The 26,006-nt window shown below is 34.6% G+C and overlaps 1 protein-coding gene across 4 annotated transcripts in view; it reads right to left on the bottom strand.

The window, feature by feature from the left end:
• MYZAP (myocardial zonula adherens protein) overlaps positions 1 to 26,006 on the bottom strand; it is a 112,353-nt gene that overhangs the window by 61,054 nt on the left and 25,293 nt on the right. For all 4 annotated transcript variants that reach the window (XR_007951025.1, XM_051980722.1, XM_051980723.1 and 1 more), the window contains 3 exons: positions 12,033 to 12,188; positions 10,027 to 10,119; positions 5,979 to 6,092 (listed from right to left, as the gene is read on the bottom strand). Coding sequence is in view for 3 of the 4 variants with exons in the window: in XM_051980722.1 (XP_051836682.1) it covers positions 5,979 to 6,092; positions 10,027 to 10,119; positions 12,033 to 12,188 (363 nt within the window). In the remaining variant the exon portion in view is untranslated. The remainder of the gene's footprint in view (positions 1 to 5,978; positions 6,093 to 10,026; positions 10,120 to 12,032; positions 12,189 to 26,006) is intronic.

The following is a 26,006-nucleotide window of genomic DNA, read 5'->3' as shown; positions in this document are numbered from 1 at the left end:
AGAGGGTCAAGGGATTTCATAACACTTTTAACAAGGCTGTAGCCTAGAATAGCTTTATGTACTTTGCCTTTGAGTGTGTTAAGACAATCCAACATGCAACCAATAGGAGGAACAACAAATCACTCTGCCTCTTCACACTCCAATGCTTAGACCATTCTGGGAGCCTTTGTCAGCATCATAGGTGTGGATTCTTGTTATTGCCAAATTGTCCGGTGGCTCTACTTTACCTACCACCTAAACTCCTCAGTTGTAGCCACCTACACCTTTCCCATGGAGCCTGTACCACTGAAGTTGGCTAGAGAGGAATTTTAAAAATGGGGAGTCTTTCTCTCTTACTTGAAATGGGCGGCCAATTTTGTTCTTCAGAGCAATATGGAGGGATAGGGAAGGAGTGGCTCAGTTGATTCCATGAAATGACAGTTTCATAAGGAATCTCTTCACTAGTGGCTTTCTCTCATTCTAGTGGAAGTGGGAGGGAGGAGCTGGTAGAGCTAGGGGACCATGGACTTTCAATGTAGTTTATAGCACTTTACTATAGTGTTTTGCACAGACAGGTGCTTAACAAATGCCTTTGATAATAGCCAGGAGTTGCCCATCAGCAAGAATGTTTTAAATGCCTGCGGCTTTTTATGACTGCAATTTGTGTTTGGTTTATTCTTTTAGGACTCCAGAAGACTGAGGTCATTAAAATCCAGAACTCCCACAGCTAGACACTATGTTTATGGCCTTCTTCCCTCACCTCCCACACCCTTCCCTCCCCCACCACGTCGCATGCCATTTCAAATACAAACATCTGGAAATGCTATCCTTTGAAATAGTATCCCAAGACCTTTGCTGACTCTGTAGTAGGAGGAGAATTTAATCTCTGAGGCTCCTTCCTTTCTAAATCCTTATTTGAATAATGATAATAAACTTTTTTTTTTTTGCTTTATTTCTCTAAGCAGAAGATAGGATTCCTGATTAAAGTATATAGCGACTACTTGAAATATCTATGCTTGGAATGAACTCTTCCAGCTTCATCTATTAAAGATTCATCCTTTGCTTTAAGACCCAAGTCAGGTACCATCTCTTCCACAAAGCTTTAGTTTCACACTTTATTATCTAAGTGAGTCATTTTACTATCCAGAACTCTACCATCCTCATCTATAAAGTAAGAAAGTTAGACTAGATGGCATCTGAAATTGCTCCCAGCTCTAGAATCAGGTTCCATGATCCTCTTCCACCCCTTGCATACCTAAAAGTATCTAGCCTCTAACTTAAAATTATCTATCCTCTTATATCTGTTAAACCTCATCTATGAACTTTTGTGAATTCCAAAATTGTGAATTTTGAATCCCCAGGGAGCCCAATCTCCACTAAATTATAAATTCCTCAATAGGCAGGATGATTTTTGTCTATTTCTGTATCTTCAGCACCTACCACATACCCTTGATGCTTCAAAAATATTTGTTGAACTGAAATCTTACAGTGAGATGTGGAAAAGCTAAAATCTTGAAGTAACATTGAGCTTGGATGGAGGTATAGTTCTATGGAAAGAGATCTGAACCTAATAAAATGTGTTTCCAACAGATTTAATCTAAATACAAAATTAAAATATTTTTCTTTCATAGTACCTTTCAGTCTCAAATTTATAATTCTAGGAGTAAGACCAATTTTTAAAGCTGAAGACCAGGCTTCCTGAGTATCACAGAATCTTAGAGCTAGGAAAATCTTAGTGATCATCTAATTGATGCAACTAATTTTAAACATGAGGAAATAGAAGCCCAGATGTTACTCTTCCTCAAAAACCTACATCAACTTTTCATCATCTGCAGAATAAAGTCTAAGCTTATTGGGGAAGAGATGCCACAGTAAAACTAAACAAGGACTTGATTTCATTCATCAACTCAAATGAGATATGAGAAAAGTTGGTAAGTGGAGAAGCAGAGGAACTGACACATAAAGACTTAATAAATGTTTGTTGATTGATTGAAACTTAGGAATTGGTATAAATAAGAAGCCAAATTGTTTAAAAAGATCTTCAGCCTCAGCTAAGTTAGCAGGCTGTTAGATGGACAATTTTATGCTTAGTTGATTTTCCTTCAGTTATAACATATTTGTTCTTATCTATTTGTGATTAATTTTTAAAGGCAATTTGGAGTTGGGGGCAGATAGGTGGTACAATGGATAAAATGCCAAGTCAGGAAGACTCATCCTCTTACTTTGCTTTGCTTGTTCATCCTTTACTCTTGAAGAGGATCAATAACATCATGAAGATGATGTCTTGACTTGTGAGTGAATGTGATTTAAGTGAGACAGAGCTGCACAAAGCCATCAACCTCACTCTCTCTTCTAGGGTCTTTGAAGTCCAGAAGTTAAGACAACTGGCAATGACCAAAGATGCAGAAAGTTAGCCTTTCTAAATTAAGGTCTTTTGCACACCTCAGTTTGTCTTCTTGAATTAAAATCTGCTCTCTGACCTTTGCCAGCTGTGTGACTTTGGACAAGTTACTTATTGCATCAGTTTCCTCATCTGCCAAATGAGTTGGAGAAGGAAATGGCAAACCACTCCTGTACCTTTGCCAAGAAAACCCCAAGTGGGTTCATGAAGAGTTGGACACAATAGAAATGATTGAACAATAATTTGAAGCTGGCTGTATACCAGGTCAAGATGGTAAGATTTCAAGGTTTATCCAGTTGCTTAAATAAAAATGTGCTTCTCAAAAGCAAAAGACTGAGGTGTCTACTGGCAAGTAAATTATACATCTGGCTAGCAACCTGGGATCTGGTAAAAAGAACAATTAATCCATTGTATATCCATACACCAAAAAAGGGAAAAGAACAAATTTGTATAAAAACATTTATAATAACTCTTTTGTGATGACTGAAAAGAAGTAATTGAGGGGATGTCCATCAGTTGAGGATTGGTTGAACAAGTTTTAGTTCGTGATTGTAATGGAATATTTTATTGTTTTTCAGAAAAAACCTGAGAAAACTTACATGGACTGATGCTGAGTGAAATGAGCAGAACCAGAAGAACATTGTACACAGTAACATTAATACTGTGCAATGAACAACTATGACTGGCTTAGCTTTCTCAGCAATACAGTGATCCAAGAGAATCCCAAAAGACTTATGATAAAAAAATGTTATGAGCTTCCAGAAAAATAACTCATGGCATCTGAATACAGACCAAAGAATTCATATTTGTATTTGCATTCTTTTTCTCTCTCACTTTTCACCTGTCCTTTTCCCTTTCTCTTTCTTCTTTCTTTCCTTCATTTCTTTCTCCTTCCTTCTTTCCTTCTTTCCTTTCCTTCTTTCTCTGTCTCTCTGTCTCTGTCTCTGTGACTCTATTTCTCTCTGTTTCTTTAACTCTTCCTCTCTCTTTCTCTCTTCCCCTCTCTTTCTCCCTCTCTCCCTTTCCTTTTTTTACTTAATTTCTTTTTTGAGTTTTCTTCTACAAAATGACTCATATGAAATATTTTACATGATTGCTCATGTATAAACTATATCAAATTGCTTACCACTTCAGGAAGGATGGAGGGGAGAGACAGAGGGATAGAATTTGAAACTCAAAAATAAAAATGAACATTAAAAAATTATTTTACATGTAATTGGGGGAAAATAAATTAAAAAAAGAAAAAAGATAAGCACATAGAAGCTTACCATAGGATAACTCTTAAACTCAGTTAAGCTGATCCTCTCAGCTGCCAGGTGATTAAATGCATTCTAAGATAGTAGGAGAAGCTTTGGTTTCCAGATATAAAAGGAGACATGAGGGAGAATGTGGAAGTGAGTTAATAAACTAGTACCCACCCGGGAAATTCCACCAGTCTATGCCCAGAAGGAAAATGATGTGCCATAACAGGGCTCAGAAGGAATATGGAGACATGCTATATAACTTCATTTCCAAATTCTTCTATTGTTGTTGTTTAGTTGTTGCAGTTATGTCTGATTCTTTGTGACCCATTTGGGGTTTTCTTGGCAAAGATACTGGAGTAGTTTGACATTTCCTTCTTCATTTTTTCCCATGAAGCCTTTTAATCACACTTGATTCCATTCCTCACTCTATTGGTAAGGAAGTCATGGGAAAGCCAACTAAGACCAATACCAGAAATTTCATCCCATGAGCCACTTGACCATTGTCATTTCCTATAATTAGTGACAAAAGGCTCATCCTCATCATTTTATTACAGAGATATAGGGGGGTCAATACTTATTCTTTAGGGAGGAAGTGCAATCAGTACTTGACATCTTTTTAAATTATTTTAGCACAAAAATCTGTGGACTGGGAGATTGGGAGACCTGAACTGTTTTACCAACTTTGCTACTACATTATTACACAGCTTTCTCAAATGAGTCAGTTTCCCTCTCAGAGTTTTTATTCCCTCATTCAAAATCAGAGGACTGGATGAGATGATTCCTCAGATCCTCCAATTCTAACCATCTATGGGCTACTTCTCTTTAACTGCAGTTACTCCAGCCAGCAATCTTCCCAGCTAACCCAAATACAAGATGTGGTTCCAGTAGACTAGTCATCAGATGTCTTACAGTTAGCTTTGTTGTCGATTCAACTCTGATTTTCTGCTGCAATTAGGGTCTGTGCCTCATGTAAACATGCAGGTGGCTTTTAGCTTCCTAAACCAATGATTTTGTAAATGAATTAATGAAAGCAACATTAAATAGGAAAAGGGCACTAGATTTAGAATATTTTCTTAACCTCAATTTCATCATAATGGGAAGAATATGTGCTTTACCAACCTCTTGAAGCTGCTTTGAGGGTTATCAAATAAGATGGTGATTTTAAACATGCATTGTGGATGATGAAGTGTGATGTTATTATTTATGAATTCTATTTTACAAATGGACTTAGGATTTCACTAATCTAGCAATTTCCTCTAATGACAGATCTTTGCCTACTTACCATTTGTGACTATGTTCCATGTCCTCCCCAATATAGTGAAGATCTTTTGTTTTCTTTCTCCTGCTATTGTAAGAATAGCAGTGTCGAATACAGGTGAAAAAATGATTATCCTTTATTTCTACTATGTGATAAACATCTCTTTTTTGGCCATAGATGAGTTTGATATTGATAATAATCACTTTAGAAGCAGAAAAGCTTTTAACTTGCAATGCTGTTGTTCTCTACCATTCACCTGCAAATTGATACTCCAATCTTGATTTAGGGCTGCTGATCAATGAGTATTCAACATATTTAAAACGCCTCAGATCTACTATGAAACAGATCATTCATCATTTGGCCATTATCCTTTTGAGGCACCTGCACACATACTATGTATGCACTCTGCCTGACTGCTTTCAATCTCTTGCTCTAGAAACAGTAATCAGATCAACATTATCATTTATAGACAGGACATGTTCATCTATTGCTCTACTACTCCTTTTACTATTCCTATAGCTCCCTAAACCAAAATACCCAACCCTGAACACCATTTTCCTATATGTATTTTTCTCTCCTATTAGAATATGTTTCTTAACAGCAGAAACAGTTGTCTTTTTTCTGTCCATGCCTTTGGCATTTAGTACTGTGCCTCACACTTAATCAATGTTGTCTTATTTATTTATTCTTTCATTGATTTTTCATGAATACTTTCTATAAACCTTGTCCTCAATTAGATTTTCCTTATGTTTAATAAGATAGATAAATCCTTGGTAACACTGATATTGAAGGATGCAACTACTATAAAATATGCAACTTTTACCATATTCATTTAGTTATATTTGGTAAGGGATGTGATTTGGCCCATGGTGAAATGGGGTTCTATTTTAATAACATTTCATATTACTGAAGTATAATAAACCCCACTACTTTCTTCTTTTGTCATTAAATTTGATGGTGGTAATGACAAAAAAAATAGTTTGGAAAAAGACTCTCTGCTTGAAATTTGCCTTAAAGTCTCATTTTCAAGCCTTTCTAGAAAATTGGAATGTGGCCATCTTGGAGCATTGTGAATATGGAGAGCACAATAACATACCTGTAAGCCAATGGAGTCTGATGCCAAAGAGGAATTCATATCATTAAAACTATCCAGGGCTGAAGACTGTGTTTCAATGTGATTCTGTAGATAGTCCTGTTGAGCATTGGAAACCTGAACAGAAGGAAGAGAGAATTATACAAAGCCCACACAGAGAGATAGTCCCTCAATTCAGTTGCCTTAGATGAACTAATCAAGCTCATTGAGATTCCATAGAACATGTTCAAAGGCAATAACCAGATGATGAGAACAGAATTTCAAATGTTGTTTATACCCAATAAAGTCAAAACAAAAAATATGATGCTCTTTCCAAACAATGACTAGTTTGTTCAGATATAGATTTTAGAAAACGCTCTGCCCTGGTTTGCTAATTCGTTTAGAGGATAGATACCTTTTAAGTTAAAAAAATATTCTCAACTTTTATCTCAGTTGTTCCTCCTACATCTACTCTTAAAATCCTCCAGGAAAGTAAGAGTGGCCTTTTTTTGTATCTTGATACTCCTATGCATTTGGTAAGATCACAAACACTGGGCAAAGCCAATGTTCATTAGGTAAGGTAAATGTGCTGGAACAAAGCCCTTTCTTAAAATTCTCTCAAGAACGTGGGATCTGAATTGACATCATTTAGCAGAATAATCAGTCTGGTATTCTCATTAATCTATGTCCCATTCTCTAAAGAAAGGAGAAAGCCAGCATATAAATAAAAGAACCTAAGAAAGTTACTAAGACCATCTATTTTTTCCAGAGTGCCCCATATAAACTATATATACACAATGTAGAGAAATCATAGTTGAGTCCAAAATCAGGCTAATTCCAATAATAGAGAAAGGCAATGAGCAAATTCATTAACTAATTTATCAAATATCAATTGATTCTATATAACATGTGCCCAGCTTTTACCAAATTTTAGAAAAACAAATAGTTTAGAATAAGACTCTGATTAAAACTATGTTTATGATATCCTTATCACCATCAAATTTTAATGACATAAAAGAAAAGCACTGGGGTTTACCATGCGTCAGTAATATGAAGTGTTATTAAAATGGAACCCTATTACATAATGGATTGTTTCACTAGATACTTTGGTGAATATAAAATGAATACATTAAAGCGTGGTGCCTGACACATAGTAAATACTTAATAAATGCTTATTGACTGACTCTTCCCTAGTATTATTACTAGTTCTATTGCTACCACTAATGATAATGATGATAATGACAATATTTATATAATGCTTTAAGGTTTGCAAAGCTCTTTTAAAAATATTTTCTAATTTTATCCTCACAACAATTTTGGAAAATAGATGCTATTATTATCCCCATTTCACAGATATTAAAAACTAAAGCAGACAAAGGGTAAGTGAATTGCCCAAAGTGAAACAATTTCTAAGTGTCTAAAGCTGGATTTGAACACAACTCCAAGTTCAGGGCTCTATCTACTTAGTCAACATTTTTTGCTGACAAAACTAATGTAGAAAGCAATTGAGATCACATATAACGATGTACAAAAGTATGTGACACTAATACAAGTGCTATCAGACTTTAATGAAGGAAGACATTACTGGAGTAGTTGGAGAAGGCCTCTTGAAAGAGGAATATCAAGGCCTAATACTTAAAGGTGTTTTAATTCCAAACAGGCATGGTAAGAGTAAGAATAGTGCTGGGGGGTGGTAATGGTGGTATAGCTATAGAGAAGTGAAGACGAGGAACAAATAAATGTTGAGTTTTGCTTGTGTTTTTATTATCCATCAAATCACCTATCTGTTTACACTAAATTTTTTTGCCTTTATTACAGGGATTTAGTAACTGTTCATGAATGTTTCAGATCATCAATATGTCAGAATTTTACTATCCAATTTCCCAAAATATTTATATTTCAACACCTTTCATTATTGAATCCACATAGCCTATTATTGCTATTGGTTCTTTCTTACTTGGCTTTAATCACACACAAAGATGACACCCAAGTTAAGGAAAGTGAATATTTAAAATTTGGGACCTAAAAAAAAGTAAATTATGATTCCCACTTCAAAAAAATTAATTGATTATTTTCTAAAAATAACCCCCCTCTAGCATATTTTAAAGCATGTTTCAATTTACAAATATCAATAGCCTTAAAATTTCTCAGATACGACAATATTCCCTAAACTAATCTATCTATTTAGTGCTATACCAATCAGACTTCCAAGAAAATATTTTAATGATTTAGAAAAAATAACAACAAAATTCATATGGAACAATAAAAAGTCGAGAATCTCAAGGGAATTAATGAAAAAAAATCAAATGAAGGTGTCCTAGCTGTACCTGATCTAAAATTATATTATAAAGCAGCAGTCACCAAAACCATTTGGTATTGGCTAAGAAATAGATTAGTTGATCAGTGGAAAAGGTTAGGTTCACAAGACAGAATAGTCAACTATAGCAATCTAGTGTTTGACAAACCCAAAGAATCTAACTTTTGGGATAAGATTTCATTATTTGATAAAAACTGCTGGGATAACTGGAAATTAGTATGGCAGAAATTAGGCAAGGACCCACACTTAACACCATATACCAAGATAAGATCAAAATGGGTCCATGATCTAGGCATAAAGAACGAGATTATAAATAAATTAGAGGAACATAGGATAGTTTATCTCTCAGACTTGTGGAGGAGAAAGAAATTTGTGACCAAAGATGAACTAGAGACCATTACCAATCACACAATAGAAAATTTTGATTATATCAAATTAAAAAGCCTTTGTACAAACAGAACGAATGCAAACAAGATTAGTAGGGAAGCAACAAACTGGGAAAACATCTTTACAATTAAAGGTTCTGATAAAGGCCTCATTTCCAAAATATATAGAGAACTGACTCAAATTTATAAGAAATCAAGCCATTCTCCAATTGATAAATGATCAAAGGATATGAACAGACAATTTTCAGATGATGAAATTGAAACTATTACCACTCACATGAAAGAGTGTTCCAAATCACTATTGATCAGAGAAATGCAAATTAAGACAACTCTGAGATGTCACTACACACCTGTCAGATTGGCTAAGATGACAGGAAAAAATAATGATGAATGTTGGAGGGGATGCGGGAAAACGGGGACACTGATGCATTGTTGGTGGAGTTGTGAACGAATCCAACCATTCTGGAGAGCAATCTGGAATTATGCCCAAAAAGTTATCAAACTGTGCATACCCTTTGATCCAGCAGTGTTTCTATTGGGTTTATACCCCAAAGAGATACTAAAAAAAGGAAAGGGACCTGTATGTGCCAAAATGTTGGTAGCAGCCCTGTTTGTAGTGGCTAGAAACTGGAAAATGAATGGATGCCCATCAATTGGAGAATGGCTGGGTAAATTGTGGTATATGAATGTTATGGAATATTATTGTTCTGTAAGAAATGACCAACAGGATGAATACAGAGAGGCTTGGAGAGACCTACATGGACTGATGCTAAGTGAGATGAGCAGAACCAGGAGATCATTATACACTTCGACAACGATATTGTATGAGGATGTATTCTGATGGAAGTGGATTTCTATGACAAAGAGACCTAACTGAGTTCCAATGGATAAATGTTGGACAGAAACAGCTACACCCAAAGAAGGAACACTGGGAAATGAATGTGAACTATTTGCATTTTTGATTTTCTTCCCGAATTATTTTTACCTTCTGAATCCAATTCTCCCTCTGCAACAGGAGAACTGTTTGGTTCTGCAAATATGTATTATATCTAGGATATACTGCAACATATTTAACATATATAGGACTGCTTGCCATCTTGGGGGGGGGGTGGAGGGAGGAAGGGGAAAAAACGAAACATAAGCGAGTGCAAGGGATAATGTTGTAAAAAATTACCCTGGCATGGATTCTGTCAATACAAATTTATTATTAAATAAAATAAAATTTAAAAAAAATTTCTCAGATACATACCTTTGCTTAAATGAAGCCTATATATACATCCATGTATGTACACATGTGTATAATTTTCCTGTGAAAATTATTTATATTCTGATTATCTCTCCACATTTCTAAATGAAAATAATTACTTACTCTCAATTCTTTGGTAAGGAGTTGAATTTTCTGCTTCATTTCATCATAGTTTCCATATATTTGTTTTCTGACTTTTTCCAGTGTTGCTCTCACCTGCAATCCAACAGAGAAGCTAATTAAAAATCATGCAAACATTTTAAGCAAATGCAATGATGGGCAGCCCTGACATAAGACAGTCCTAAGGAAAAGACAACTTGGAAAAGGACGCCTAAAGTACCCTGTATGTTTTCATTCCATCAGCGCTCACCTATCCTGCTCATTTGAAAAGAGAAAATCATGTACTTCCAAAGTCTATTGTCTCATCTATAAACAAAAAGTGCCTGAAGAAAAGAAAGACAAAAGCATAGCCTTCCACGTGAGGAAGAAGGAAGATCTTTCTTCTACTGTTAGGATACTATAGCAGCTCTTAAAATCCTCCTCATCTCAAATGGTTTGTTTGGCTAAGGCAGGGGAGAAGTTAGTTAGAGAGTGAAAAGTAATTGTTAATTTTGAAAGACTTAGAAACTCTAATCATCACAATGATCAGCTTCAATTCCAGAGGACTCATGATGATAGAAGATATCCACTTTGATAGAAGTATGCTAGAATGGAAATTTAAAAGCATTTTTTAGACATAGCCAATGTGGGTATTTATTTTTGCCTGACTATACATGTCTATAAACAAAGATTTAGATTTTCTTGCTTTATTAATTAAGAGAGACAGAAAGAGGGGGGGGGAAAGAGAGAGAAAGATGGCAGGGGGTAGGGGAGGGAGACAGACAGACAGACACAGATACACAAACAGAGGCAGAGACAGACAGAGACAAAGACAGGACAGAGATAGAGAGTAGATTTCTTTTTTAAAAAGCTAAAAAATTTCAAAATGATTTTTGAAGATTCACAGGCAATAGAAGGTATAGCAACCTTTACTCTCATTTTAGAATGACTAAACAAGAGGTTAGTCAAATCTGACTTTGAACGTGAATTTGAATTTAGATAGATAGAATATTATCAGTTCTGATAAGAAAATTTATTTTGACTCATTATGACATGGGAGGTCATAATGGACTAGTACATTTGATGTTGGCAGTTAAAAATCAGTCTTGCCAGCTTTGCTCAGCTTTACACATTGAATGGTTTTCTCTGACCTTTAATTTGATTTTCATCCCTTTTCTTTCATACTGTTCTAGATATCTGAAAAGAAATTCTGAGGTAATTAGGCAGCTTAAATAAATAAAAGTTGTTTTTATTATGAAAAAAAATCCAATGTGGAACGCCTTTGCCTAAGTTCTAATAGTAATGATGAAGGGTGCATTAAATATATAGTGCATTAAAGTCTGCAAAGTGCTATACACACACACACACACACACACACACACACACACACACACATATACACCGATCCTCACAAGAGGTAAGTGTTAATATTTTTCCAATTTACAGATTCAGAAATTATTTAGACTGAAAAGTTAAGTGATTTGCCTGTGAGGTAAAGCATATATGCCTTTTCCTCAATGGTAGAAAACCGAAAACAAAGCTATACATTCAAGTCAACCAGAGAAAAAACAAATGTATGCTCCTCAGAAAAAAATGTTTTTAAAAAAAACAGCAAATCAAAGTAGTTTTTATTTCCTTTTTGTTACTAATCTCAATCACAAGATCATATATGCCCCAGTCACAATTGCAGTTTTATTTGGTGAAGGAAAACTCTCCATGGAAACCCAAGGAAAGGAATGATGTCACTTTAGTCAGTATTTCTTAAGGCTGTTCAACATACTAAGAGAAATCTTTTAGGACAAATTTTAAAGGAAAATGTCTCACATTGATTCTAACAAAGGCTAACATCATAACGTAAGAATCACCCCTTTGCTTTGGCCATGACAATAGGATGAAAACTTAGGGAACATTCTCTAACAAAAAGAACTGATAATTTTCTTGAAGGACACATTGCAGTCTATCACAGAGGAATAAGTGTTCTCCACAAAGTAACAAGAGCCAGAAAAAAAAATTTTTTTAAAGTAACTCACATCCTTGATGTAGTTCATTTCTTCTTTCAGCTGATTAGTGGACCAACCATATACCACCATTTCTTTCTGCTGGTTTTGGTCAGATCTCCGAACCACACCATAAACCACACCTTGGGGGAGTCTTTTGGTATATTCTCCATTGACTAAATCAGAATGCTATAAAAAGGAAAAGGGCAAATGGTAAAACAAAACAAAAAAACTATGTACATTTGTAATAGTAAAACTAAAAAAAAGTAAATAATAAAAACAAAGTAAAATAGATAAATAGTAAAACAGTGGAAAAACATTCATTCATATTCACAATATCAAAACATCCTGATATTTTCCCTTAAAAACAAAACAAAGCAACATCTCAATCCAAATCACATATACTTCTTGTTGTTTGGTAATTTCAGCTATATTGAACTCCATGAATCCGTTTGGGTTTTTTTTTTTTTTTTGACAAAGTTATTGGAGTGGCTTGGTGTTTCCTTCTCTAGCTATTTTAAGATGAGGAAACTAAGACAAAAAGTGACTTGCTCAGAATCACACAGCTCATAAGTATCTGGAGTCAATTTTGAACTCAGGAAGATGAATCTCCCTGATTCCAGGTCCACTGCTCTTTGCACTATGGCACTACCTAACTGCCCTCATATATACCATTCTCACTCAAACCAACTCTCTTCCAAGGCACTCAGTGAGGTTAGAGTCAAATAAGAACAAATCAGATTAAGTGCCATTAATCCCAACCTCCTCATTTTAGAAATGAAGAAACTCAGGCACAGACAAATTAATGTTACTTGACCTATATCAGAAAACTACTAAGAATCTAAGGTAAGATTTGAATCCAAATTCTCCTGATTTTAAATCTGATGCCCTATCTCCTATCTTCTTTGATTTTTTTGCATGAAAATGTCAAGTTCTCTTATTTCAATTCTATAGTAGTATAAACCTTATCATCCCAATAAATCTCCTAATTATGATATCTACTTAAGATCCTGTCAACTAGCTATCCTCCTAACCGCATCTGAGTGACCATATTGAAACTTAAAATAGCAATCTTCTAATCCACCCCCCATCCTACCCTCATTTCACAGACATGAAAGCTGAGATCCAGAGGAAGGATATGATTTGCTTAAATAGAATATAACTTGTTTAAATAGGGCCACAGAATTCCTTATCTTCAAGGAATTTCTCATCAATTGTAATATAATAAGACTGACAAAGTTGAAATAATCAGTAAACTCTTCCCTAAGAAAAGTTCTGAGAAGGCACCATTTTTGCAGGGATATAAGAGGTACATGTATATACATAATGTCTCCATGCAATATCAGAGGTTTTTTGATGTATTATTTAGTTTTGCTGAACTGGCTATGAGGAATGACTCTCTAGGAAGGGGAGGGATATATTGGGAGGTATAGGTAATATACAAACGACATAACAAGGCAGTTTTTAAGGCAGGATTTGAATACAGAGCTTCTTGATTTCAAATCCAATGCTGTATATACTAATTCACATTAAAATATTATTGGTGGTTTATCTTTTATGGGATTAAAGATCTGAGAATAGAGAAAGCTTTCAAAAACCACAGAAGACAACAAAATCATCTATATAATATTTTCCCCATATGGGCTCTATTAACATAAATTTTTATATTAAATTCTATAACTATGATTTTTACATATCTTGAAATCATGTTCTTCCTACCATAAATTTTTATTAAAATAATTTAAATTAATTTTTCAAAATTAAAAACTTTTTTAAAAAGAATTTTCTATTTTTTCTCTTCCCCCCTTATCAGAAACATACAAAAACATGAATATAAGGCACAGGCGAAGTCAGTAGGACCTGAGTTCAAACCTGATCTCAGATGTTAACACTTCCTGTCTGTGTGACTCTGGACAAATCACTAACCCCAGTTGCCTCAGCATATACAGAATTCTTATCAAATTTGCTAATGTCAAGAGAAGTAGAGGATTAGTTACTACATTGGCTAATAAGGTCCGAAAAGATTTCAATAGGTTAGAATGATAGATTGAATCTAATAAGAGAAAATCTAACATGGAGAAATGTGTTCTTTTATAACTTGAATTTTTTTAATTCAACATTATAAATACAAGATAGGATAAATGTGAATGGATGACAATCTATGTGAAAAATATCTAGGAGTTTCAGTGGACTATAACTTCACTCTGAATCAACATGGCAGAAAGGAAAAAAAAAACATTAATACTGTCAAAAATGTCCAGAACTAAATTATCATCCAGTTTTCCAGCGCCCTGGCCAGATCCTGCCTGAAGAACATATATAATATTTTAGGAAGGAAACAGACAGATTAAAGGATATTCAGAGAAAGTGACAAGGATGGAACTAGAAATTGTCATATGATGACCATTTGAATAACATGGAGAAGATTTTTTGTGACAGACTATCTGAAGAATGGACCAATAAAGAAGAGTTAGACCTATTCTGGACAAAAACCCCTGCAGGCAAAATTAGTGGCAATAGATAGAAGTACCTTGAAGACATTTTGGTTCCATGTAAGAGGGGAAACAATCCTTTCTTTTCTTTTTTTTCCCACCCCTCCCCATTTATTTATTTATTTAATGCTTTCTCCCAGTTTCTATTCAAAACAATTTTTTTAACATTTTTTTTTAATTTTTGAGTTCCAGTTTCTCTCCTTTATCTCCACTCACAATCAAGAAACCATATGTTAAGTTAGGCAAAACATTTCCATAAAAGTCAAGTTGTGAAAGAAAACAAATCTTCTACTCTAATGAAAATAAAAACCCTCTAGAAAAATTAAGAGAAATAAAGAGAGACTGAAAAAGAAATTGAGAATGTTTCAATCTGTATTTGGACTCAATCAGTTCTTCTCAATCAGTATGAATAGGATTTTTCATCCTAAGTCCTTCAGAGTAGTTGTGGATGATTGTACTACTGAGAATAACAGTCATTTATTTATAGCTGGTCATCGCAGAGCATTGCTGTTACTTTGTATATAATTTTTCCAACAATCCTTTCTATTAAGAGAGGTACAAGTTATCTTGGGAAGTAGTCATTTTCATATTACCAAAAATCCTCAAACTGAAGTTGAATGGTCACTTGTCAGGGATTTCAGAGGGAATTTATATTCAAAACTCTCTTGAATTAAGTGACCTGAGTTTTGTTCCAAGTTTTTGTAGATTTCCAAGTCCATATTACTTTAGAATGACATCTGCCAGAGATTTCCTTCCCCATATTTTAAAAAACCTGATTTCCCAGTATATTTAGATTAGTAGCCTTACTGCCACTGTCGTCATACTACCAAACATATTAGTCATTATAAAAGCACAGGTCCCAACATTTATGGATTTCTGATCATATGGTTCTTTATTGAAAAAACTTGTGTGTCCTTGGAATAAGGGTTTTACACAAGTAGTTTATATTTCCATGAAGCCCACCTATTTTTTTATCCTAGAAATCTATTACTTTCTTTTTAAAATATTTTATTTTTGCCTTCTGTTTTTTACATCACTTTTATTTCCTGATATACTTCCTCCCCCAAATCTGAATTCCCCAATGAAATTGTCCCCTGTAACAAAGTAAAATTTAACAAAACCCAACCCACTAAAGTGATCTGATAATATAGAATTCTCCTTTATAGTCCCTCCTACCTCTCTCCCAAGAGTAAGAAAGTAAGTTTCTGCATCTGTTCTTTAATGCCAATACAAATCATTGTAATTAATCTGAATTTATTTGCCTCTGAGAAAAAACAGATGCCTGGGACATGCCTCCAAATACCTCCATGGATACCAGCACCTCAATATTCTTGTTCTTGTATATTTTAATAGGACAAAAGGAAATCAATAATTCTTTTTTATTGTAATATGGAAAAATCAGCTTTCATTATTTCAATTTAACATGAGGTATTTGGAGAGTTAACATAGTAACTGTTACATAATAGGTGCTTAATAAATGCTTATTATCTTCCCCCTATGTTAGTATCCATTTACATTTTTATAGTTGTTTATGTTGTTTTGTGGTGCTGTTTTCTTCACTCTGCATTGATTCATGTAAGTTTATCAGTTTTGTCTGAATTTCTGAGTTTTCATTTATGATACAAATGTATTCCATGATATTATGTATATCATGAATTGTTTATTTGTTAATCAAATGGAACCAACTTTGTTTCAAATTCTGTACAATTACAAAAAAAGTAAGTATTTTGATATGTAGATAATATTTCTTTGTTTTTTTTTAATCTCCTTGGAACATATGTCTAGTGAGACCACTGGGTTAAAAGGTTTAGTGATTTTTCTTGCCTAAGTCTAAGTTGTTATCCAGAATAAAAGAAACAAAATTCAATTACTCCAAAAGAGTCTTAGAATGTTTATCTCCTCTAGCTCTTTCATCATTAACTTGTTCCAACTTTTATGCTTGTTACTAAATGTTTCTTAAATTGAACTGAATTTTCACATCTTTGCACTTTTCAAAACCTGCTCTAATTTGCCTTTCTCTTATGAGTGATTTGGTGCAGTTTTAAATCTGGTTGTTGGCAGTTTTCAAAATAAGAAATGAAAAACGTTCACATCCTTTGACCTATATGGAATCTAGTGATTAAGAAATGGACATTCCCAAATGAAAACACATAATTAGGAAGAGGAAAAAAAAACTAAAATGGAACTCCCAATGAAATTTCACATTCCAGGAAATGAAAAGCAGTTCTTTCAGTCATATACCCCACCTAGTTCCTGAAAAACAAGCTTGATCGCATAAATCTCTGATCATCCAACTTAAATTCTGTAAAGTAAAGACATTTTATGATCTGTTGATTTGCATACATTTACAGTAAGACCAGCAGAGAAAAGCTTATCCACAGCAAGTAGGAACTATTTTATTTTTTGCTTCAGTAAAACTACCCCCAAATATGAGAAATTAAAATGCAAAAACAAACCAGTCATACACCTAAATCAGAGGTTCTTAACCTCAAGTTCATAAACTTAAAAAAATGTTTATAACTATTACAATATAATTGATTTTCTTTGGAGTCTCATGTATTTCATTTTAATCATTTAAAAACATAATTCTCAGAAGGAGTCCATAGGTTTCACCAGACTTCCAAAGGGATCACAAAAAAGGTCATGAACCACTCACTATTCTATGATTCCAGAAGACTAATTATGAAAAATACTACACATCTCCTGACAGAGGAGTAATATACTAATATGCAGAATGACATGCAGTTTTGGACATGGCCTGTTAAACAGACATGGACCATATTTGCTTGACCATACATATTTATTATTATGAGGATTTTAATTTTTTCCAGTAGTGGGAAGGAAGAAAAAAAACAATATTTTATAATTGAAAAAATACAATTTAATTAAAGTGAAAAGACTCCTTGCTCTAGACAGACAAATTAGAGACAAGTTTAGAGAAGAAGACAGATAAGAGAAGTTTATAGAAGGAAGGGACCTTGGAGATAAACTAATCCAAATTCTCATGTTTCAGATGTGGACTACTCAGACCAGGGAAATGAGGTGATTTTCCCAAATCTACAGTGATTTCAGAAAGGACAGAGGGGATAGTGTCACAGGAAGGGATTTTTTTTTGCAGAGGGGAGCAGTTTGCAGATCTGTAATAGGAAAAAAGAGAAAATTCTATAGGTACAGAGGTAGTGAAGAATAGGACTCATCAGCTGAGTATTGGCCAAGTATTCCAAGATGACAGATTAGTAAAAGCAATTGCTTCTCAACATTCTTATGAACTGGAATATCATCTCTCCCCCCAAGTCTGCCTTTCAGAATCTTGATCTTCTTTCAAGGCTCAGGTCCAGGACTCAGATCTCCTTTGTGAAGTTTTCACTGATCTCTTCAAATAGCCTTCCAAATATCTTGTATAATGAGGTCAACATTTCCCTGATACAGCTTTATTCCTACCTCCTACAACATGGGAGGCTTTCCCTAAAAGAAGGTGCCCTAGAGACTTGATTGGCGCCAGTTTCCTTTCCTGATCCTCCTTCCCAGAAAACATGAGATAGATCCAAGATAAAGCTACTCTCCTGGGACCTGATGGTCCTGTTTTCCCTGACACAGCTTCCCAATCATCTAAAGATCTAAAAATCCCAGAAATTTAGAAACAAGGCCCTTGGGACATGATGGATTTCTGAATCTCATTTGAATTGCTTTACTCTGCCCTGCTGATCAGACTCAGTTTTTATAAGGAAAAGTGAAGTTAAGTACCAATACATCCCTATTGCATATCCTTGTTCAGTTTAGCAAATTAGATCAATGACTTACAAGTTACTTTTGTCCCAACATCGAAGCTAAACTAAGAGAGTGCTTCCCGTAGAGCTATGCCTCCAAGACCTCACATTTCCTTATTTATACAAATACATTTTATTCCCCTAGCAGAATGTAAGATGCTCTGGGGATAATGGGTTTTTCTCTTTCTATCCCCAGCACATAGTACAATGCCTTAAAAATGTAAGTTGAACTGTCTGTGTCCAAAGTCCTGAGGACTAAGACACAGAAGGCTAATTCACCACAATCAATGAATATGTGGGTGATAAAGACCAACACAAAATATTACTGTTTTGCAAGATAAAAGTCATATTTATAACCTTGCCTCACAATATCCCTGTGAGTTAGATCATGTAAGCCTTATTATCCTCATTTTATAACCAAGACAACTAAGGTTCAGAATAATTATTCCACAGCCATATAACTACCCAGTAGCAGTGCTTCAATTCCATTCCCAGTCTTCTGGCAACTGAGTGGCAGAGTGGATAGAGCCCTGAACCCTCAGTTCAAATTCAGCCTTAGACACCAGCAGCATGACCCTGGCAAGTCACTTACCCACTATATGCCTCGGTTTTTTCACCTGTGAAAGGAGCATCTAACTACCTAATTGTTGTGAGGATTAATAGAAATAAGATTTGTAAAGCATTTTGTAAATCTAAAAGTTTTATATTTAATGTTATTGTTGTTGTTGTGATCTTCCTAGTCCAATGTTTTTTCAACCATACTACAATGACTCTTTATTCTACATAGTAGCAAAGGGCCAAAATTTTAACATATCCATGAAGTATCTAATAAAACTAAGATAAATACTCTGAAAATGAGAATTATAATAAATATATGTAATGAAATGATGTGGTTTTCAACAGCAAACAAGGCTGATGAAAGGAGGACATAATTGAATTCCATTAACCTTAAACAAACTGCTCAAATCAACACCAGCTTTGTACTGTAAAACTCTAAAGAAGTTGCCAAATAAGGTTATCCCATGCCATATATCCAAATTTTAAGTTCTACCAATAGGCCCATAATTCTCAATTTCCTGCCTAATACATTTTCCCTTTAAGAAGTGTTTAGGAGCACTCCTTTAAAATGCTTCACAAAAGAAATTAGGAGATATAGAAAAGCTGCCCAAAATTGAACTCTAAATTCCCAATTCCATATTTTATAGAGCCTTTATTAAAGAGGCATAAATTTATGAGGCCCAAATTATACCCCAGTGCTCACTCTAGCAACCCTGTAGTTGTTTACCAATACATCTCATGGATGTAAAACATATATAATATAGGAAATTTAGAGTTCACTTTTGGATGTAAAACACCCTTAATATACGAAAGTATTAAACAAAAGCTTTAATATGTTGACCTGTTTGCTACATGTATACAGATAACAGTCTAGATGACTGATTCAGGAAAGTTCAGTCAGAAATCTTGTCCAAGAACAACTTTCATGATATTTTTGTTTTGTCAATGTTCCATCCTGGCATCCCTTGAGCTATGAGATTACTTGGCCAAATTTCTAATGAGCTATATTAATGTAGATAGTGGCCATCTGTATGAAGGAGTAACATATGGGAAATATTTTGGACCTTCCAGTCTAGGCTATAGAATAGAATATAGAATATATCATGAACATATATTTGTAAAGTCAGCTACGGGGTGAATCAGAATTTTTTCTCCCTTCTTCTGTTATTTCCCTCCCTTACCCATTAAGCAGCAACATCGGATATTTTTTTTTATTTTTTATTTTTTTTTAATTTTTATTTAATAATAATTATATTGACAGAATCCATGCCAGGGTAATTTTTTTACAACATTATCCCTTGCACTCGTTTCTGTTCCGATTTTTCCCCTCCCTTCCTCCACCCCCTCCCCTAGATGGCAAGCAGTCCTATATATGTTGGATATGAGCAACATAGGATAGTACCTAAAAAAGGAACTTGAAAACAAAGGACATGAGTTCAAATACCAGTTTTTCTATTTACTAATTGTGTGGGTATGTAATTAAAATATTTGAACTTCTGGGTCTTAGTTTTCTCATCTGTTAAAAAATGAGAGAGTTGAAGTAGATGACTTCTTTTTTAGTTTCTGGGTTCTGTTGAGCCTATGAAACCTCAACCAATTATATAACTTTCAAATATCTCAAATCATATATATATATATAATTTTCAAATATCTTAAAATGAAGATCTGGAAGTAGAATTTACACCCTGCCTCTTCATCAATCATTGCCCTAGAATTCCTAGCAAGAAAAGCAAACTGGTAAAACATCACCAAGACGCATCAAAGATGAAATTTTCCCCAAGTGTGAGGGGGGTTACATCTAGGCAGTTATTTATGTGATGTCTCTCACAAACTGATTCAGTCTGAAGACCTGAAATAATATTCAGACTTCCTAGAGGTATCTTCAATACCCAATGTTCCTAGCTCATTTGGCTTCTCCTGGCAAAAACAAAACAAAACAAAATAAAAAAAACCTTTCATAAATCTTGTTAGACTATGTAAGCTTTATGAACAGACTGTCTTTCACGTTTCATGGGTATGGATGCAGGCTTACCACCAAATTAACCATTTGGAGAGCATCTGCTACTGGAAAATGGATAGAAGGTTTTGATTTGGCCTGCTTTATCCACAAGGCCATGATAAAATCCCTGCACTAACTAACCCTTCTTTCTCCACTAATATCTTATTTGGATGCTACCCATATCACAAAGGCAACTTCAGGTTTTTAATGGCTATGCCAACAGAAAACATAATCTGACAGATTTTACCAAGTTGAAAAGTTCAGTCTTTAGACTCAAAAATCATTTTCCACCTTCTAATTATAGATGGCTCCAGCTAAATACAGTGAAGTATGTGAGCAGAAAGTTAGCCACTTTCACTGGAAAGTGCTTAATTCTCTTCCTATAGCAACTGAAAGTCAGCATGATATAATGGAGACACATTGAAATTGAATTAAGGAAGACCTGGTTTATTTTCTACCTTAGACACCTATCAATTACTTAGACACCATAAACAAATCTATGACCCTAATCTCTGTGCCTCAGTTTCCTCATCCATAAAAATAAGAGGCTTGGATTCTAGAAAGTTATTTGGTAGTATGCAAAAATAATGACTAAATTCTCCATATTCTTTCCTCTAGATATTGCACCGAGAAGCATATACGTAAAGACCAATGATAAAAAGAAAGAGTCTCATACACCAAAATGTTTGTGGCAGCACTTGGTATAGTAGCAAAGTATTGGGAATAAGATAGAAATCCATCAGTCATGATGTGGATTTCTATGACAAAGAGACCTAACTGAGTTTCAATGGATAAATGATGGACAGAGACAGCTACACCCAGAGAAGGAACACTGGGAAACGAATGTGAACTATTTGCATTTTTGATTTTCTTCCCAAGTTATTTTTTACCTTCTGAATCCAATTCTCCCTGTGCAACAGGAGAACTGTTCAGTTCTGCAAACATATATTGTATCTAGGATATACTGCAACATATTTAACATATATAGGACTGCTTGCCATCTTGGGGGGGGGGGGTGGAGAGAGGGAGGGAGGGGAAAAAACGAAACATAAGCGAGTGCAAGGGATAATGTTGTAAAAAATTACCCTGGCATGGATTCTGTCAATACAAAGTTATTATTAAATAAAATAAAATTTAAATTAAAAAAAAAAAAAAAAAAAAGAAATCCATCAGTCAGGGAAAGCTAAACACACCAATATAATGGAATATTACTGTGGTGTGAAAAAATGAATATGATAAATAAAGAAAAGCATGACAAGAGTTATATGAACTGATATAAAATGAAGTAAGCACAATCAAGAAAACAACATACATAATAACATCATAAATAAGGGAAATAATTTTTAAATCAAAATTAAATGCTATGAAATTATAATGACTAAGTTTGGTCTTAAAGAAAAGATATTAGAAGAAATTTTCTTCTGTTCCTTTGCAAAGGTGTGGGTCAGTGAGTGTGAACAATGGCAAGTGACATCAGACTTGCTTAGTATACTCGTTTGTTTTGCTGAAATGTTTCATTTTATTTTCCTTTTTTTTAATCCTTTATGGTAAAACATGACTTCATGGTAAAGTGAGTGAGGAGGGAAATGTAGGTGATATAAACACAAACTATATCAATAAAATTATTGTAAAATGTTCAAAAGAAGAGATACTGAGCTTAATAGCCTCTAAAGTTTTTTCCAATTTTCCAATTTTAAATCATGCTCCTATAAACTAAACTGGGAAGAAAATGCAATCTAGATAAATGGGAAACGTATAACATACCAATAAAGTTGTGGTTCTCTTTTGAAGGACTGAAGTAGAAGTATTATTTCTTATTTCATAAAAATCATTCTAGGAGAATTTAAGTCCCTTGTGGGTAGGGATTGATTCCATTTTTTATATTTGAAACCACAGTCCCTGCCATATACCTGGAATATATAATTAGTCCTAATAAAACATTTGTTGAATTGAACTAGGTGGAACTGGAACTAAACTGAATTGAGAGCAGTACAGATTAGACTAGGGGCTGGACACTTTAGGCTCTAGTTTAATTACTACTATAACAGGGTGACCTTAAAGAAATCAGTTGACATCTTTGGATCTTACTTATAAAATTAGGTTGAAATAGGGGACTACTAAGGTCTTTTCCAGCACTAATATTTTAAGACTATAAAAAATATGAATTGACAGAGGGACACTACAGTAACTCACTGCAGGGAAACATAGAAAAGAATGGTGGGTTACCAATCCCCCTCTGCTCAGTCCCCACCCTAGTGATTGTTTCTTACTTGAGAATTGTTTTGCACTGAATATTACAGTACAAGACTATGTGTAACATGCACAAAGCACTGAGGTTTCAAGAATGTGCTCCGACCTGTTGTCAGTATTAGCAAATAACTAGTTTCAGGCATTATTCACACTTGACAATGTTTTGTCTCCTTTGCCTATGATGAATGTCACAGGAAGGGAAGTATTTCATAGCTCTCAAAACAGGTTGTGTAAGGACTAAGCATAAAAAGACACCTCTTGTATCTTAGAAAAGTAAACAAAGGCAGCTTTGGTGTATTGGCAAGAGCCCATAATGTGGATTTAAAGGATTACGAGCTCATAAGAAGGGAAGGGAACGTGCTGTTGTTCGGTCATTGAGTCATGTTCAACTATTGGTGACCCAGTGGGGAGTTTTCTTGCCAAAGACAGTGGAAATTTTGCCGTTTTCTTCTCCAACTAATCCAATGCGATGAGGTCAACTGAGGCAAATAGGAACAAGTGACTTGCCTAGGATCACACAGCTAGTAAGTGTCAGAGGCCAGATTTGAACACATCTTCCTGAATCCAAGCCTAGCATTCTACACTGAGGCATTGAGAGACCGTAGAAGTCTTCTAATCCAGTACAGTTATTTTAAAGATGAGGAAAATGAGACTGAAAAAAAGTTAAGGCTTCCCCAAGATCAGATAAGTATTAATTGGAAGGCCTTTGAACCAAGGTCCTTTAACTCCATGTGCAAAATTATTTCTTCCATACCATGCTGCCTCCAAATCTCTGTTTTGCTAATTATTATTTGTGTGACCTGGAAAACTGCTTAATCTTTCCAGACTTCAGTTGCTTCATCTGTAATAAGGCATTACAACCTCATGATCTGTATGGTACCCTCCAACTCTAAATCTTAGAATCTGACTTTGGTCCTGGATAAAATCCATGTAATTTCTGGCTATCCATGAAATATACATTCCCAAGTCCTTCAATATGTGCCTGATTAGTAAAAAGCCCAGAAGAAAATAACTGTAGCAGGACAGAAACCTTATACTTATTTTCAGTGGCCTAATTATAAGAAAATAATAATTCCTTCCCCCACAATGTCTCCCTTCCAACACATGCACGCGCACGCGCGCACGCACACACATGCACACACACACACACACACACACACACACACACACATTTTAAAAAGAAGTTATTTTGAAAGCCTTCAGAAAGAGGTAGTAAAATCTCATATGAACAATACTAATAGCTTTCTTTGGCCTTAAAAATCTAGGGAAAGAAGAAAAAAAAGTAAGACTTAGATTAAGAGCAAAGAATTGTTTTTAAAAATATAGAATTATATTAAGTAATGAAGATTTTTTTAAAATGGTACTGAATAAAGAACTTAAAAACTCATAGTTGATTTGACTACCAAAATTTAAACATCCAACTGCATTTCCCCAAGATGGTGGAAGGCTCCTAAATGAATCTGGATCCAAGTGATCTTGATTTTTTTTAAATTTTGAATAAAGAGATTATGATACACTCTCCTTTATGAACCAAATGGTCCTGTTTACCCTTCTCTGCCCCCTTTCCAAAGTAGTTATTATTCAAATTTCCCCTTCTTTGAAATGATCCACCAGGCAGCTCTCAGGAAGCATTCTAGGAGTTAGAGACATGAATGAATTAAATAAAAAGCATTTTTATTCATTACTTACTACATTCAAACAGGCATGTATTCATAAGAACATGTATTTTTAGAACTATTTGAGGGTGGGCCCTCTTTACTAGCAGAGCAAGGCAAGGATCCTTTAGTCATTGCACATGATACCATGTATCCTTGTGAGACAACGGATAAGCCTTCCCCCAAAAGTGGACTCTATCTCCATTCAATTCTAGTCAGTGAATAAAAATTTATTAAGGACCTACGATTTGCCAGGCACTGTGTTAAGCAACTTTGTAATGCTTTATATGTAGAAAACATTTAATTTTTTTTCCAAAAATTTATTCATTCACAGGAAATACATTTAGAAGTTACAGAGTTATTGCATCTCTTTCCTTGCATTTATTTTATCAACTCATTCTACTGGATCAGTTTCCTCAGCTACAATTTAGAAACCAGATTATGACAGATGCAACTGTTTACTTGGTAACAGCCTATTATGTTAAATAAACAAAGTCTTTCAGGAGGATAGAAAGCTGTGATTCATCCATTTATTATTAAAGAGAAATATAAAAGATCATTGGTCATGATTTCCTCCTTCTAGGCTTTTTACTACTGAATGAAAGTGCCACCCCTTCCATGCTCTCTCACTTTTTGGGTTTCCAAATACAATCATCATCCCTAAACACACACACACACACACACACACACACACACACACACACTTTCAAACCTGGCTCCACAAACAAAATATAGTATTTTTTAAATGGCCAATTAAAGAGTCATTTGCATAACTGGGGACAATTTAGAAAATATTCTATAAGCAAGGTAAAATAATACTCATCAAACACTGACTGAGCACCTTAGATACCAAATAAAGCATGGAAGAGATCATATAAGCTAGCAGATCTTAGGGCATTTGTCCGAGATTATAGAACATGACTCCCAATTATCTATTAGCCACCCAGCTGAAGAGAAACTTATCCCAAGCTGAACAAGCTACAATTACTTTTGTTTATGAGTAGCTCACTATCAATATATTGTGACTTACTCACTGTGGATAATAAATTGCTAACTTGCTCACCTTGCCTCCACAGCAGATGCCACATAGGTAGGGAGGAGACAAGAGAAAAGGAGACGTCAAAACAAGCTAGGAAGTCTTGAGTACATGCATGAGGAAAGAGGAGGGGAGGGAGGAGAAAGAAAAATCATCATGATGCACACAGCAGAAAACTATATCAACAGGGCTCATAGCCTATAAAGATGAAAATCAATAAAGACTTGCAAGTGGTGATCAAACTAGCTAC

This window comes from Antechinus flavipes, chromosome 2 (assembly GCF_016432865.1).
Source record: "Antechinus flavipes isolate AdamAnt ecotype Samford, QLD, Australia chromosome 2, AdamAnt_v2, whole genome shotgun sequence".
Classification (NCBI taxonomy): domain Eukaryota; kingdom Metazoa; phylum Chordata; class Mammalia; order Dasyuromorphia; family Dasyuridae; genus Antechinus; species Antechinus flavipes.
This window is presented reverse-complemented; position numbering and strand designations above follow the sequence as displayed.